The 15,339-nt window shown below is 44.0% G+C and overlaps 1 protein-coding gene across 2 annotated transcripts in view; it reads left to right on the forward strand.

The window, feature by feature from the left end:
* Positions 1 to 15,339, forward strand: part of trappc8 (trafficking protein particle complex subunit 8) — a 29,200-nt gene that overhangs the window by 10,704 nt on the left and 3,157 nt on the right. For both annotated transcript variants that reach the window (XM_068707756.1, XM_068707757.1), the window contains 24 exons: positions 35 to 124; positions 1,168 to 1,342; positions 1,447 to 1,600; positions 1,745 to 1,841; positions 2,261 to 2,523; positions 3,135 to 3,250; positions 3,351 to 3,501; positions 4,659 to 4,759; positions 5,225 to 5,330; positions 5,765 to 5,896; positions 6,994 to 7,218; positions 7,639 to 7,744; positions 9,057 to 9,251; positions 9,381 to 9,553; positions 9,643 to 9,717; positions 10,665 to 10,770; positions 10,967 to 11,124; positions 11,796 to 12,229; positions 13,313 to 13,469; positions 13,582 to 13,678; positions 13,910 to 13,978; positions 14,116 to 14,174; positions 14,521 to 14,715; positions 15,069 to 15,170. In XM_068707756.1, coding sequence (XP_068563857.1) covers positions 35 to 124; positions 1,168 to 1,342; positions 1,447 to 1,600; positions 1,745 to 1,841; positions 2,261 to 2,523; positions 3,135 to 3,250; positions 3,351 to 3,501; positions 4,659 to 4,759; positions 5,225 to 5,330; positions 5,765 to 5,896; positions 6,994 to 7,218; positions 7,639 to 7,744; positions 9,057 to 9,251; positions 9,381 to 9,553; positions 9,643 to 9,717; positions 10,665 to 10,770; positions 10,967 to 11,124; positions 11,796 to 12,229; positions 13,313 to 13,469; positions 13,582 to 13,678; positions 13,910 to 13,978; positions 14,116 to 14,174; positions 14,521 to 14,715; positions 15,069 to 15,170 — 3,536 coding nt within the window. The remainder of the gene's footprint in view (positions 1 to 34; positions 125 to 1,167; positions 1,343 to 1,446; positions 1,601 to 1,744; positions 1,842 to 2,260; positions 2,524 to 3,134; positions 3,251 to 3,350; positions 3,502 to 4,658; positions 4,760 to 5,224; positions 5,331 to 5,764; positions 5,897 to 6,993; positions 7,219 to 7,638; positions 7,745 to 9,056; positions 9,252 to 9,380; positions 9,554 to 9,642; positions 9,718 to 10,664; positions 10,771 to 10,966; positions 11,125 to 11,795; positions 12,230 to 13,312; positions 13,470 to 13,581; positions 13,679 to 13,909; positions 13,979 to 14,115; positions 14,175 to 14,520; positions 14,716 to 15,068; positions 15,171 to 15,339) is intronic.

Below are 15,339 nucleotides of genomic sequence, written 5' to 3' on the forward strand. Positions count from 1 at the left end.
AATCCTCCATCTCATTTTGTCTCTGTGTTTCTAGCAACCACGCCCTGGTTTGAAGCCTACAGGGAGAACTTCCTGCAGTCAATGGCCGCCTCCGACCATGAGTTCCTCAACCACTACCTCGCCTGTATCCTTCCGCCACCTCTGGTCACAAAGAGTCCACACGTTCTGGTCAGGTCTTTTCATAAGATTGCAGTTAGGCTGAGCAGTGTCCTGGTTCATCAGTGTGATCTCATGCCATGTCACATGTTCTGCTTGAATGCACCACTGAGTGTGTGCTGTTTATTCACTCCAGCAGGACTTGTACTGTCTGAAATCCCCACTGTGAGGGGAGGGTGAGGAAAAAGTATGTAGTGAAAAAAATAGTGAAGAGTAGTTAGAATCTTGCTGATAAACTTTTAAACATTTGTATCCCCTTAAAGCTCCTAAAATTGTGGTTTCAAATCCTAAATATGTCTCTGTAACATTAAATAATATGCAGATTTTGATTGAAATGTTGCTTAATCTTGATTTTTGCCCAGAAATACACCAACATCACCTTTTCCCAACTGAGTGTCGCTCACTTCACAATACTGAGAGCTCAGACAAAATACACGAAACACAGTAAATAAGGAAAACTGTTCAAACTTTCTTTTAAATAGTTTATGTGAAAAACATAAGCAAACGGTAAACACACTGCCAGGCTCACAGTTCAAGATCAAATGTATATTAATATCAGATCAAATATATGAATAATAGAATACATTTAAGTAAAATGAAAATTTAAGTTTTTGGTGATGGGGTATTTTCTGAATATGGACCTTTGAGATTATGAGCTGTGAATTAGCTTGTGATGCTAACATTAGCTCGTCCTGTAAAGCTAAGGCTAGTCCAGCAGCCACAGTGCAGCGCTGTCAACAGGGGTTCTAAACATGGTCATTATCATCCCAACTGTCCGACTGTAGCCGTTATCATTCAATTTAAAACTGATTTTGAACTCCATGATTGTATTTGATAGAGAATGAGTCATTTTAAGTACGAGACTACTTTAAATACAGTTTGGGTTTTTTTGTGTGTCAGAATCCTTGTATTATTGTTAGTGTTTGGCTCGCATAGACCCTTCTGCTTGAGTACACCTGCTCTGTTATTGATCCACATGGTTGTATGTCCTTGACGCTCTGGTGCTGTCAGGCCTGCTGGTGGTGTCCTCCACCGAGACGGTCCCTGTGGAGCAGTTCCTCAAGCTCTCTCAGGAGCAGCACAGGATCCAGCACAGCGGAGATTACACCAACCCCAAGTGGTTCATCCCCAACACGCTCAAGTACTACGTCTTACTGCATGATATGAGCGACGGGGGCGAACAGAGGTACTGAAAAGAATTCCACTTGGCATCGGCGTTGTATATTACGTGGTGTATTTCTCTGTTAAAGAGCTATGAATGACCGGACCGTGGTGTTGCTCCCTCTCCAGGGCAGATTCAGTGTACGAGGATATGAAACAGAGGTACGGTCACCAGGGCTGCTACCTGTTGAAAATGAACTCTCGTACCTTCTCTGCTGAAGAGGATGAGCAGATTCCAGACCCCTGGAGTCAGTACCTGCACAGAAATAATCTGCCGAACCAGGTGAGCGCTGCGCTGCGCTGCACTGACTGACCATGGTCCAGTGTCATCAGCAGGCACTGAGAGCACAACACATCAGCCGGAGGATTCTCTGTGGTGTTCCGTCTAATAATGTGCCCTGTGTCATCATGGTGACCTCTGTTGCAGGAGATGCTTGACGATGCAGCTGCAGCTGTGAACAGTGCTGCTGTTGAGAATAACGTCAGTCCAGCTGAAGTGGACAGCCATCACACTACAGAGAAAGGTCTGTCAATTCAACAGCTCCTTAACGTTGACTTCCTCTTGTTTAGACAACCAACAGCTGTCTTCTGAGTTATCTGAGCAGGATCTATTCCAAATTATTTTAATACCTACATGTTTTAACTTAAAGTTCCTGTGAGGAACTTTTAACTTGTTAAGAAACACTCTACACTGATGCCTCTAAATGAGACCATCAGATATAGTTATTTTGAATGCTTGCCATCAGTGCCACCTTGTCAAATTCCAGCAAAATCAGTCAGTCAGACCCAGATCAGCCTTTGACCTGCTGTTGGAGCTTTTGTGGGAGGAGAGCTCAGCTCCCGACAGCAGCATCTACTCCTTATCCAGGAGCAGAGCTTCAACTGCGACAAATAAATAAATAATGTCTTGATTGAGCTTAGTTTCTACACCGTTCCCCACCAGACGGAGCCTCCAACAGCCTGGAAAGCCACCCTCTCCAGCTGGACACAGCGAGCAGCTCGGGTAGCCTGCACACCCTCAGTGCTATCAACCCTGAGCTGAAGAAAGGTGCGAGAGATCCAGAGAGCCTGGCGGGGGGAGCAGGGAGCCACGGAGCATGTCTGACCCTGAACGACCACGACCACATCAGACAGTTCATCCAAGAGTTCACTTTCAGAGGCCTGCTGCCACACATAGAGAAGAACATCCGGCAGCTCAACGACCAGGTACAGCTCCATGCATTGATCTTCCATACTATATATACCCATGTGATAAATAGACACTCACTTCCAGCTTCTTCTATCACCACTGAAATGGATCCACAGAGGCAGACAGACATAGAATATCGACAGATGATGATATAACAGCACCACAAACTGCAGCCTCCAAGATGACCGTACAGTCATTTTTGTTTCTTTGTCTTTTCATTTTAAAATCTTTTAGATTTGAAAATAAATAAAGAAAATACAAATTAAAGTCTGGCCAAACATCAATGTAAATATGATTAGTTTCTGGTGTGGTTTGGTAGCAGTGGCGCCACCATATGGCCACTTATATAGCACTTCATGTTCTTCCCAAAAGCGATTTGAATCCAAGGCTCAAAAGCTCATGCTGCCCGGCCGAACCTCCTCACTAAAGATTGTCCGCTGCCATTGTCAGATTTGTTGATTGTGATACAGTTTCACAACTCTCCACACACACTTGTAAATAGTATTACTACATTATGGCTCCCATAGAATGTGAGAGCAACACTAGCTGAGTCGGCTCCGTGAAGCCTGACACCCCCCCCCAACATTCTCCCAGCACTAAGGCACGTGCTCTGCCTCTCCGTCCACAGCTGGTCTCCAGGAAAGGTCTGAGTCGGTCTCTGTTCACTGCCACCAAGAAGTGGTTCGGTGGAGGGAAAGTTCCAGAGAAGGGCATCAGTGAACCAAAGAGCACATGTGGCCTTCTGTAAGCATCACCCTTCATATGATTTATTCATGTATTGATACATTACCACCGTGAACACTATACACATTGCTGGTTTGATCTTTCTCGTCTGTGGTGTCAGATATCCCCCAGAAGCCCCTGAGCTGCAGATCAGGAAGATGGCCGACTTGTGCTTCCTGGTCCAGCACTACGAGCTGGCCTACAGCTGTTACCACACGGCCAAGAAAGACTTTCTGTCAGACCAGGCCATGCTGTATGCTGCAGGGGCACTGGTGAGAAAACGCACACGCACGCACGCACGCACGCACACGCACATACATACATACATACATACATACATACATACATACATACATACATACATACATACATACATACATACATACATACATACACATACATACATACATACACACACACGCCCAGCTTTCTGTGTCGTTTGAACTCACTGCCTACTCAGGTATTTCTGCCTATTGTGATGTCATTTCTTGGAGTATCTTCAAATGCTTCATACCCCTAAAACCTGTACAACCTGAGCTAAAAGGTTATGTGAGTCATTAAACCATAATTGATAAGTATTGAAATTGTGTCATAAATTAAGAAAAATATAAAAATCAGACATTTGTTTTCATCAAATTTGAATACATATATACAAAATGTATTTTTCCTAAACAAATCTGAATGGAGAAACAACACAATAACATTATTTGAACTATGACATCACAAGCGTACATTGTGGTCAACTTAGCTGTCAGCTGCAAAATAAATGAATGCTTTAGCTACTGTGGTTTTCATTTTAGATCGATTTTCACAGGGTAGTGCAAACAACAATGATCCATTTTTAAGGGTTCATAGCTTTAATTCCCCAAGACAAATGTTCATGGCACTCTGCCAGGGGGTCTGTCAAATGTTTTCAGTATCATTCATTTCAGCAAAAAGCTTAAAAGTTCAACAAAAGTATTATTTAAATTTTTAAATCTATAATAATTCATAGATTTATTCTAATCCAACAAATCTATAACTCTTAGAAGCTGTGACTAATATATTTCTAATACATATCTCTTGTGTTGTTCTTTCCCTTAACTAAGACTATAGATGTGATATACGCCATAAGTGTAACAAATGGGCATCGTCAACTTATTTGCAAACTCATAAGTCCCCGGTACATTGAGAACCTCTGCATTAAGGCAGCGTGGTCTCCATCAGGCCTCTCTAACAGCAAGTTCATCATCAGATCCAAGGTTCTGACTGTGATGCACACCCACTGTGCTGCTGTGTGTGTGAAGCTTGTGATCCTCAGAGAGGGCGTTCCATTGCCTACCACCGCATGTACAATTCTAATCATGACTTCGCTGTTCTTTCCTCCTTACTTTCTCGTTCACTCCATCTCTCCTCATCTTCCGTCCACTCATCCTGATGTCCTCTGTAGGAAATGGCTGCAGTGTCAGCCTTTCTGCAGGCTGGAGCTCCCAGACCTTACCCAGCACACTACATGGACACCGCCATACAGACGTACAGAGATGTCTGCAAGTATGACCTACTTCCAGAATGTTTTTCTGCCTGCTCTCTCAGTTTATTGTCAGTTTTTGGGTAGCAGGCTGATTGTGCAAATGCGAGGTCACTTGGAGGCTCACCAAAGTGAATCTTTCTTTGTGCCCCCTAATGGAAGTTTCATGGCTGTATTATGTCTATTTTCCTGATGTCCTGAGTGGTGACCCAGTGACACATGACAGCAGGGTTTTCAGCTGCAGTTATTCTCAAGGGTTTGGGTTCATAGATACCATCTGAGAAGTTTTAAACTGTTGAATAAAAAGTAAATGCACCCTGTGGTCAGATGCGCCCTTCGAGACCACTTTGAGACCTGGTTCAGAGATGTACATAGCTAATGCTCCCGTGCTGTTACTCCAAACTCCATCTACTGTAGTGATTCACTGACGATGGAGAGGTACCTCATAATATCCCTCCAACATGTTTTCTCCCCTCTGCCCTCTACAGGAACATGGTGCTGGCTGAGCGCTGTGCATTACTCAGTGCTGAGATACTCAAGAGTCAGGTTAAATACTCAGATGCTGCAACTCTGCTCATTAAGATGACCAGCGAGGTGAGGAAACCCTCATCTTTATGTTACGTATCGTGATACAGGGGCTACCTTTTTTTTTTTTTTAATCTGATTTTAGGAAAACTAAAGAACACCACCATATGCAGTAAATCTTGAGTAAAAAAAGTTAACTTTTTTTATGCAATCAGAACAGTTGGATCTGCATTTGCATTGATCACTGTCCTTGTAACACACAAGCATGAAAATTATGAATAAAAAATATATACAGTGTTCACACAGCATAATACTGCAATACCCAAGAAATACATACTGTCATGCAAAACTGCAAAAAATGTGAATGCAACTACCAGATGACCTGAGAACTGTGGAAACTTTTAAAATGTTACCGTTTCATGTTGATTAATGGATTCATAGATGAAGTAAAATAGCAGTGGATTCATTCTGCTTGGACCTTTTTATTTCACTCTGACCTGCAGGACTCTGACCTGCGCAGTGCTCTGCTGCTGGAACAGGCTGCGCACTGCTTTATTAACATGCGCAATCCCATGGTGCGCAAGTTTGCCTTCCACATGATCCTGGCCGGTCACCGTTTCAGCAAAGCAGGACAGGTGAGCCTTTCAACCGCCAGCGATCTACTGTAGTGGTCTAACCCAACACTGGTGCCCAGGTTTGTTCCTGTCAACCGGGTGGTTTTCCTGTCTGTGACAAAGTTCCATCTTTAATCTGTAACACTTCAAACACTTTCTATGCTATTATATTTTTTTTGTTTAGCATTATATTATTTTTCGGATTGTTTATGTGGTTCTTGAGTTAATCATCGTGTGTCTTATGCCGTAGTTACACTTGTCTTTTCAATGTGGCTTTTGTGATCTGATGCACCAGATGGTGTCAGCTGTGTCCTCATGTGTGTCCACACTTGATACTTCAATACGACCTCCCATATCGGATAATGACCGGATATATTTCTTTGTCAAAGGAGTGTCTGTAAAGCAGTGGATAAATACATTGCGTTTCCTATAAATTTCCCTTTTATTTGTGCCGCTTACCAGTACTCTCTGCAGTATAAGTAGACTTGTTATATTGAAGAATAGCTCCTAACAAAGCTCTGCTAATTAGGTGATAAACACATTTATTTTCCTATACATTTTTCACAATAAAAGTCCCCTGTTATTTAACAGCTTTAATTTGAAGCAGTAAATCAGGAAATGTTGTGTTTTCATCAGCAGTACGTCAACAGAACTGAGATAGCAGGTCTCCGCTGTGCTCCAGCTCCAGTTTTCCTCCTCTTCCCTTTGCTCTCCTCCGTGTGGGGGGAAGATGGTGGAGACCTACGTTTGATATTCGTGTCTTTGCGTCACCTTGTATGTAATCGCTCCATGCGAAAAGCTGGCTTTGTTTTTGGTGTGAACACACCAAAATACAACTTCCAGTCACTCTGGTCCGGCTTCCCCACGCTGTTTGATTGATTTACTGTTGGTGTTGGAGAATATGCAATACTTAAGAGGAATCCCCAACAGGGTGGACACTCGGGTCAGGACTCACGTCTTTTAGCTGAAAAGTAATGAAGATAAAATTTGTACCAAGTTCAGTGATCCATTATGAAACCTGACAAATTGAGTATCATAATAAAACTTTACTCCTTTATTGTGATCGCCTCTTGTTTCTCACCACCTCTTCCTTTTCCTGCCCCTGTCTCTTCATATAGAGGAGGCATGCACTGCGCTGTTACTGCCAAGCCATGCAGGTGTACAAGGAGCGGGGCTGGTCTTTGGCTGAGGACCACATCAACTTCACAATCGGTCGTCAGTCCTTCACACTCAGCCAACCAGAGAGTGCTGTGACAGCCTTCAGACAGATCCTGACCAATGACAGCAGGCAGACAGCCACACAGCAGGGCGCCTTCCTCAGAGAATACCTCTATGTGTATAAGGTAATGCTGACTTGACAGGAGAGAGACTATTTTGTGTCAATAGGTAAGCACACATATGAGTGAATAACAATGATGTGGAGGCCCACACAGCTCCGTTCTCAGACCTCTTTTTCTTAAAATCTACATGCGTTCTCCAGCTCAGATTAAGAAAGACAGCAGAAAATCTTCCCATTCTAGATATGTGGACCAGACCAAGATTTACATAACAATACCATCACGTAAACAACTCAGGGATTGGATGTGCCAAACAACAATTAAAAGCTTTTTAAAATCTTTTTCTCCTATTATTACACAAATAACCAAGGTGTGTGTGTGTGTGTGTGTGTGTGTGTGTGTGTGTGTGTGTGTGTGTGTGTGTGTGTGTGTGTGTGTGTGTGTGTGTGTGTGTGTGTGTGTGTGTTCGTTCGTTCGTTCGTTCAGAGTGTGGTAGGGGGAAGTGAAGACAGCCTCCCCCAGCTGCCTCTGCCCTGCATCCACAGCTCGGCCACAAGGGTCTACTTCGGACACGAGCGGCGCCTTGCTGAAGGTAACATAAAGATGAGTGGTGATCTCTTCCCAGCATGACTGACTCTAGAGAAATGAATGGCCACAGACACATCCCCAAGAGTCCCAGCTGTAAGGGTTAACCTTCAGACCGGCACCTCTTCACGTTCATCTGATGTTCTAATGTTAAAAGATGGTGATGATGTGGAAGTGTATCAGTGGATTTACTGTGGGAAGCAAGAGCACTCACCACGGTCATTCATGAAAGCGTCTTAAAGTCCTTCAGTGAAGCAGCCGCTCTCTCTCTCAGATCTCTCCTCGCTTCCTTTCTGTCTGGCCTTTTCTTCAGTCTTTGCCTCCTTGAGCTCATATATGACACGAATGAACAAATGTAAAACAATATTCTGAAATCACATCAGTAGAATTAAGTCATTCCAGATAACAAACCCCCAATTCTTTTTTCTTTTTTTTGGGGAACGAAACATACATTTCACACACGAACAAACAAAAAACTGATTTAATCCAACACTGCACAAGTGCATGCATTTGAAGTGTTCATCATTTGTTAATCTGTGGATTCTAAAACGGAACACACAATAGTATATGATAAGCACATTTACAGTTCAAAGAGAACCCGTCTCCATATTCACACTATCGGGTATTATTTATATACTCTATATTTATAACATTTATTAGTTTCTTGACTTATGACTAATATGCAAGTCATTAGCGGTCTTTCCATAAACATATTCTTATGTATGTATATTTTGAAGTATCCTAGTAGAAAAGCAATATTGAAAAAGCAACATTTGATAAAAACAGTTTTCACGCTTGCTTGAAGTGGTTGTTTCCTTTGTCGAAAAAGAGTTGATGCTCTAAATGTATCATGGAAAGGCCTCTGCAGAATGTATTTAGACGTGACAAACATTCAACTCACATGACTGATCACTTGTGTCTGCTGTCGACTTATTTATGGATATTCCTAAAACGTGTGAATGCTTGTCTTCGTGTCCGGACAACATGAAACATGACCGACACTAGCAGACATGAAAGAACAATTACAACTTGAGCAATTAAAACTCATTCTGAAGACCTCTCTCTCGTAGACGGTCAGATGACCAAGGAGACTTGCTTTGTTTCTGGTTCACAACCTCTACTACTTCTACTCTGTTTACTGGTGGATTACAGCCAATGCGTAACAAAATGTACCATGCAATACTAGTGATGTCTGACCACGATCACCCTATTTATGAACAGAATTAAATTTGAGCGAAGGTTTACTGTAACTCATGGAAATGCGTTATATTCAACAACTAATCATACATTTTTTGTTTATAACTACCTTATGTGTGCAGGCGAAAAGCAGGCAGCCACTCACGTGTCTCTGGACCAGGAGTATGACCAGGACCTGGCAGCCATGTGGTGCCACCTGGAGGAACAGCTTGTGGCTGCAGCCAACAGGGGGATTGTCCCAGCAACGTTCCAGCCCACCCAGTGCTGCTTGAACAGCCACACAGACAACCTGCGCTACCCACTGGCTGTGGCCGAGGGTAAGAGCTCCTCGGCGACCGAGACTATTACTATTGACTCAGTACTCAGGAGTCACTATCTTCTTTTCCATAGCATAAAGAATCATAGCATTACCTGCTCAGTATACAGCCCTCTTTCTGTCTCCACAGAGCCAATCATAGTGGAGGTGACGTTCAGCAACCCTCTGAAGGTTCCTCTGGCTCTGTCCAACCTCTCACTCCTCTGGAGGTTCACTGTCGAGGGTGCCACTCCATCCGAGGAGAAGACGACTGAAGAGTCGGCGGGAGAGGCCATCACCAACGAGGAGAGCCTGATTGAAGGGGTGAGCAGCCCGGCCACAGTTCAATGGATGCTATAAAAACCAAAAACTACCATTTCCGCGGTGTCTTCAATATCGGTTTCCCCTTGCAGATGACACAGAAAGACGATGTCGTCACCACAGAGATCATCCTGGAGTTTCTTATAGGTCCAGAGGAGACCAAAATGGTAAGGGCTCAGATAGATGCACAGGCAGACTGCAGAGGCAGTGATGCAAGGGTGTGATAGAATGAAGAGTGGAGATAAACAAAGCTTCAGTCTGATGAGGTATCACAGCTCCAGCAATAGGCTGGAAACATCTCATCAGTTGCACCTTCATGTCAAATTAGCTGATATTCAGTCAAACTGACCATGTCTGACTGAGAATGTCTACATTTTGGAGCAGGTCAGCAATCAAATTTAGTTTTAAATGACATTTGAAATAACTGGACTAGGTTTACATCTTATTATCTGAATAAGGAACCCTTTAAATAGCAGGAAAATATTGGACAGTGGCGCCCAACCATAGCTCATTTTAAGCCCAACATGGGCTCAAGTACATTTGCTACTTAAACAGTGTGTGCACTGTGTCCGTCTGACACAATGACAGTTGTTGTGCTGCGGGGTTTAGGATGGCCCTTTCAGTTTTATGACCTTGGAATTATTTTGAAGATAGGAACGTATCGCTAAACGTGATGATCTCTCCTTCCACTCTGCTTTCACAGCAATACTTTCCCTGTCAGAAGTTTTTGTCCCTCACATGCTCTCGCGTAAAAAGCCACACAGAAACCAGATTACATGGCCAACACATCGGCTCTCTCCAGGGAAATCAGGTTTCTGAAATGTCTTACCCTGAACCAGGTTTCTTCTATACAAGACATTTAGGAATCTGGTTTCTGCAGAAAGCTGATTGTAAAACTGGTACATGTGCATGCACTGATTTTGTGCTAAGGCTACCAGGCCTTTTAAATGGATTTTGCCATAAAAATGCATGAAGACCGTTTAAATGTCTGAATAATTCCTTAAAACTCCAGCAAATAATGATGTGGACATTCCCTTCTTTGGCTCATGTGACACTTCACTCTGATCACTCATGTAGTTGTGTTGCTGTCAGTCACTGTGACCTTTGACCTCAGGCTCGACTCCGGCTGCTGCCACACAGAACTGGCCAGCTGAACATTGTGGGTGTGGTGTACAACCTGGCTGCAGCCTCCTCTGGAGAGATGGCTCCCAGCGCTGAAGGTACACACTCATCAGCTGGGACTGAATAGACTCAATTGCTATTGGCTGCTTTCGCACCACTTCACTCTCATTTTGCTGCCAGTCATTGTATTGCATTGAATTTTTGATTGAATGTTTTTTTCAAGTCTGTCTTTCGTTTCATGTCAACAATGTTTCTGAGAAAAAACACCCAGTGTGGCTCTGCTCCTGTCTACAGGCCAGCAGGCGTTGGATGTCATGGTGGTTCGGGGCAGACAGGACCTAAAGATCCAGGGCCCACGGCTGAACCAGACCAAAGAGGACAAGATGTTGGTTCGACATGGTCTGGATCGGCGGCTGGATCCCATCATAACTCCACCCATGCCCCTAATGGAGGTACCACTGACACACTCATTCCATCCTGCAGTGCTGACAGTCTGGCAAATCTATAGCTCAGTTTTATTGAAGCAGGGCTTTTATAACGGACTAAAGCTAAAATAAGCAGTGAAAACTATTGTTGTAAACTGATAGTAAATAACGTCAACACTGTAATCTCTTCACATTCTGTTGATAATGTTGAGTTCAGTTGGCCACATCTTACACATTGCAGTTTTAAAGCCTGTAGTGATTAACAAACCACTAACCTCAGAGACCTGCTGGTGGTGGACGGCTGCAGTAGATGTCTAATGTAGGTGGGTACCTTTGAAACAGGTCACAGGACTCTTGAGTTGGATCTTAATTTGGCACTTAACTGGCAGTCATCACCACGACTTACCAAATTAATAAACAACATTCACTTATTCCTACTTTGTCACATTTTCGTCCTCTACAATCCTCTGGACGGCTCACAAGTTCTTCTGTGACGCCACCGAAACCAAACGTGTGTGTGTGTGTGTGTGTGTGTGTGTGTGTGTGTGTGTGTGTGTGTGTGTGTGTGTGTGTGTGTGTGTGTGTGTGTGTGTGTGTGTGTGTGTGTGTGTGTGTGTGTGTGTGTGTGTGTGCGTGCGTGCGTGCGTGCGTGCGTGCGTGCGTGCGTGCGTGCGTGCGTGCGTGCGCGTGTCTCTCAGGTTTTCTTCCTGCAGTTCCCCACTGCTCTGCTGTGTGGTGAGATCAGGAAGGCCTACGTCGAGTTCTGTAACGTCAGCGGTGTCGCTCTGTGCGGCCTTCGGGTGGCGTCCACACACCCAGATTTCTTCACGTTCGGCAGCCAGACCACGACCCCGCTCACGCCCGTCAGCCCGACCTCAGCCGAGAACTGCTCGGCCTATAAGACCACGGCCACGACCCGCCAGCCGTGCTCAGTGGCGTCTGAGATGCTGGTATCAGCGGAGGATTTCAGCCAGCCGTCCGGTGTGATGGAGATCCCGATAGATGGCAGCACGCTGCAACCGGGGGAGTCCACCCAACTGCCTCTCTGGCTCAGAGGACCAGACCAGGAGGGAGTACATGAGATCAATTTCCTGTTCTACTACGAGAGCACAGAGAAAGGAATCAAAATCAGGTAAAATTGAAGTAAAGTGAAGGGAGGAGAATTGGCTAAGCATAAACATAAGCAGCCTGTATCACCTCCTGGTCTAAAAAGTGAAGCCATTCTCTCTACTGTCCATCAGGAGGCGACTCCTCTGGTTGTATAGAAGTCTATGAGAAAATGACTCTACTTCTCTCTTGATTTATTACCTCAGTGATAAATTATAATGTTCATTTAGTACATTTTGGTACATTTAGAGACAAATGGACCATAAAGCAGGGTATGCTTTAGGGCGGGGCTACTGTGATTGTCTCTACCAGAGACGTATACGAGGTCTCTACGTCAATCCTCCGCATTCCAAATATGGTCACTTCTGTTCATTGGTTGCTAAAAACAACAACATGGCAACGGTGAATTCACCAAACTCGAGGCTTCATAACGTCAGTCCACAAACCAATGGGGGACTACATCTTGCGACCAGAGGAGTCGCCCCCTGCTGGCCAATAGAAAGAACACTGGTTTGAGACTCTTCTACACTGGTTTCACTTTTCAGACCTGAGGCTTGCAGCCTGCGATTCACACACTTTTCACTGGCACCCGAGTGAAAAGCTGCACTGTTGAAGCAGACTGTCATGAAGTAGAGCAGCACTGCAACACGAGCAGGCTGAGGATGACAACACGCAGTAGAGTTCAGTAAAGAAGAGACTTTATTTTAGTCAATACCAATCCATTAAAATATGAAGGGATCGGCTCAGGACAGCTATCGTAACAAACCCTCTGGAATTACACCTCTGGGTCTTTGGCAGCACAATGGAGGAACACTTCTATGAGGACATCGACTTGTTAACAAATAAAGAAGTATTAACAGTATGTGATCAGGGCAAAAATAATCAAGCAGAAGAAAAGGCTGTTTGCGTCTGACTCTTTAAGCACAATCATGTATGCTGCTGACAGCTGGACACATAATATATTTTGCAAATAAGAAAAATGGACTTATAATCTAACAGTTCTATTCTAGATGAATTGGTGATAAAAATGTCTGTAAGCTGAGGTCTGTTCATCAACACTGCACTAACCCTTCATCTCTCTCTCTCTCCTCTCTCTCTGCATGGGAAGTCACCGGGTGTTGCGTCACACGGTGTTCATCTGTGCCAGTCGCTCTCTGAGTGTGCAGGCGTCGGCCTGCCGCAGCAGTGTCCCCCCACATCGCAGTTTGGACGACAAAGGCAGCGGCGGAACGCTGGTCTTCGTCGATGTGGAGAACATCAATACGGTGAGATACCCAGCATGCCCCACGCCTCCGGTACACACTTACAGTCTGCAGCTCATTGAACAGCCTATCACTGCTCAATCGTGGTTTTAATCTTCCTCCTGTGGGCTCCTAGAGTGAAGGTGGCGTGCGTGAGTTCCACATCATCCAGGTGTCCAGCAGCAGTCAACACTGGCGCCTCCACAAGTGTATCAACCCGGCCAATGATAAAGGTGTCTGTTCCAGTTTGTCCTTTTATTCTTTATGGTGTACAGCTGTATGTGTAGCAGCGTGAGGGGTGAACACAGCTGTGGTTATCATTTTTTAATGCGACCTAAATGCTTCATCCGTGAACTGCCCTTGAGCATGGCACTTTAGCCCAAAATGCTACAGTGGAGGTGTTCAGTGGCAGTGATAACAGAAAATGTCACAGCTTCTCTCTGTCTGCCCTCCCTCCCCTCCAGACTGTAAACTCACCAGCAGAGAAAGAGCCAAGCTGTGTTTCAGAGCCACACGATGCAAGCCCCACCAAGGTACCTATAGAAGAAGAAAAATTATATATATATATATATATATATATATATATATATATATATATATATATATATATAAACAAACTTTGATTAGATGTGGGGTTTCGAATAAGCACTGATTTGTGTTTTACCTCTAGCTACCTCGGATGCCGTAGGGAAATACACCTTTGCAGACCTGAATCTGGGAAATGAACGGGTAATTAAAAGCTAAATGTCGTCACACTAAATGTATGATCTCATTTTGTCATAGGCCTGTCACGATAACTACTTATGTTTGTCCATATAGTGTCCCGAAAATAATTGCAATATTATTGTCATTTTAAGACCATTTTATGCCATTGATATAGTGATAATATAATAGCATAATAATGCAAGTGCACCCTTTCAAAGAGCAATGAACTTTGAATTCTCAATGTGAAAGAAAATTCAATATTCTAAATAAATAAAACATAGAATATAACTATACAGCCTCACTGTCTCACTTTAGAGAGATGGAATGCCTTTGGTTTAGAGTCTGTTACATCTGTAGAATCTTTTTGCAGATCATCAGCTCCTCCACACCCTGTGGAGATTTCTTCTTCCGTGGCTGTCGGACCGCAGAGTCTCAGCGAGTGGACGTGATATCGTCCAGGACAACATCCAGCAGCAAGAGTCAGAGCTCTGTCCCCACTGAGGACATCAGCAGCATCGTCAAGAAGTGTAATGAGCTGGACCTCAACATAATCGTCATCTGGAAGGTACGCTCAGCAGAGACTGCCTGATGATGTGGGACTCGCCTTCTCAAACGTAGTAGTAGTAGTAGTAGTAGGACAGTTGTGAGATCTTATCAAAAATATGATTCAGAATTCATTAATTCACAATGTTGTAACAAATTCTGTTAAGAATCTTGTCTTGATTTTCAAACAGGATTCAAAGCCTTGAAACATATTTATCATTCTGCTCATATTTGGGTGAACCAAGCAGAGGTCATTTACAGATGTAGTCAGTTTCTCTGAGGAATCCTCAGGTTTTCATATTTAGTTCACAGCTTAAACTGTTCTAACGCTAAGTGAATGTGAGTTTCCAGTGTGTGTTGTGTGTGTGTCTGTAGGCCTATGTGGTGGAGGACAACAAACAGCTGATCCTAGAAGGCCAGCTCCATGTGGCGCTGCAGACCATCGGCAAAGAGGCCAGTTCTCTGACTCCCAAAGAGGTACAGTACACACACACACACACACACACACACACACACACACGGACACGGAACCAACCTCACCCTCTCTGTAACCCAGTGGACATGAGTTAATGGTGAGATAACACAGTTTAGTTATCTAAACTCCAAAACATGCTAAATAGCATGTACTTTTATAGAATAGTAGCTA

This window comes from Cebidichthys violaceus, unplaced genomic scaffold (genome assembly GCF_023349555.1).
Source record: "Cebidichthys violaceus isolate CVI_PGR_0920_01 unplaced genomic scaffold, fCebVio1.0.p SCAF_13, whole genome shotgun sequence".
Lineage (NCBI taxonomy): Eukaryota > Metazoa > Chordata > Actinopteri > Perciformes > Stichaeidae > Cebidichthys > Cebidichthys violaceus.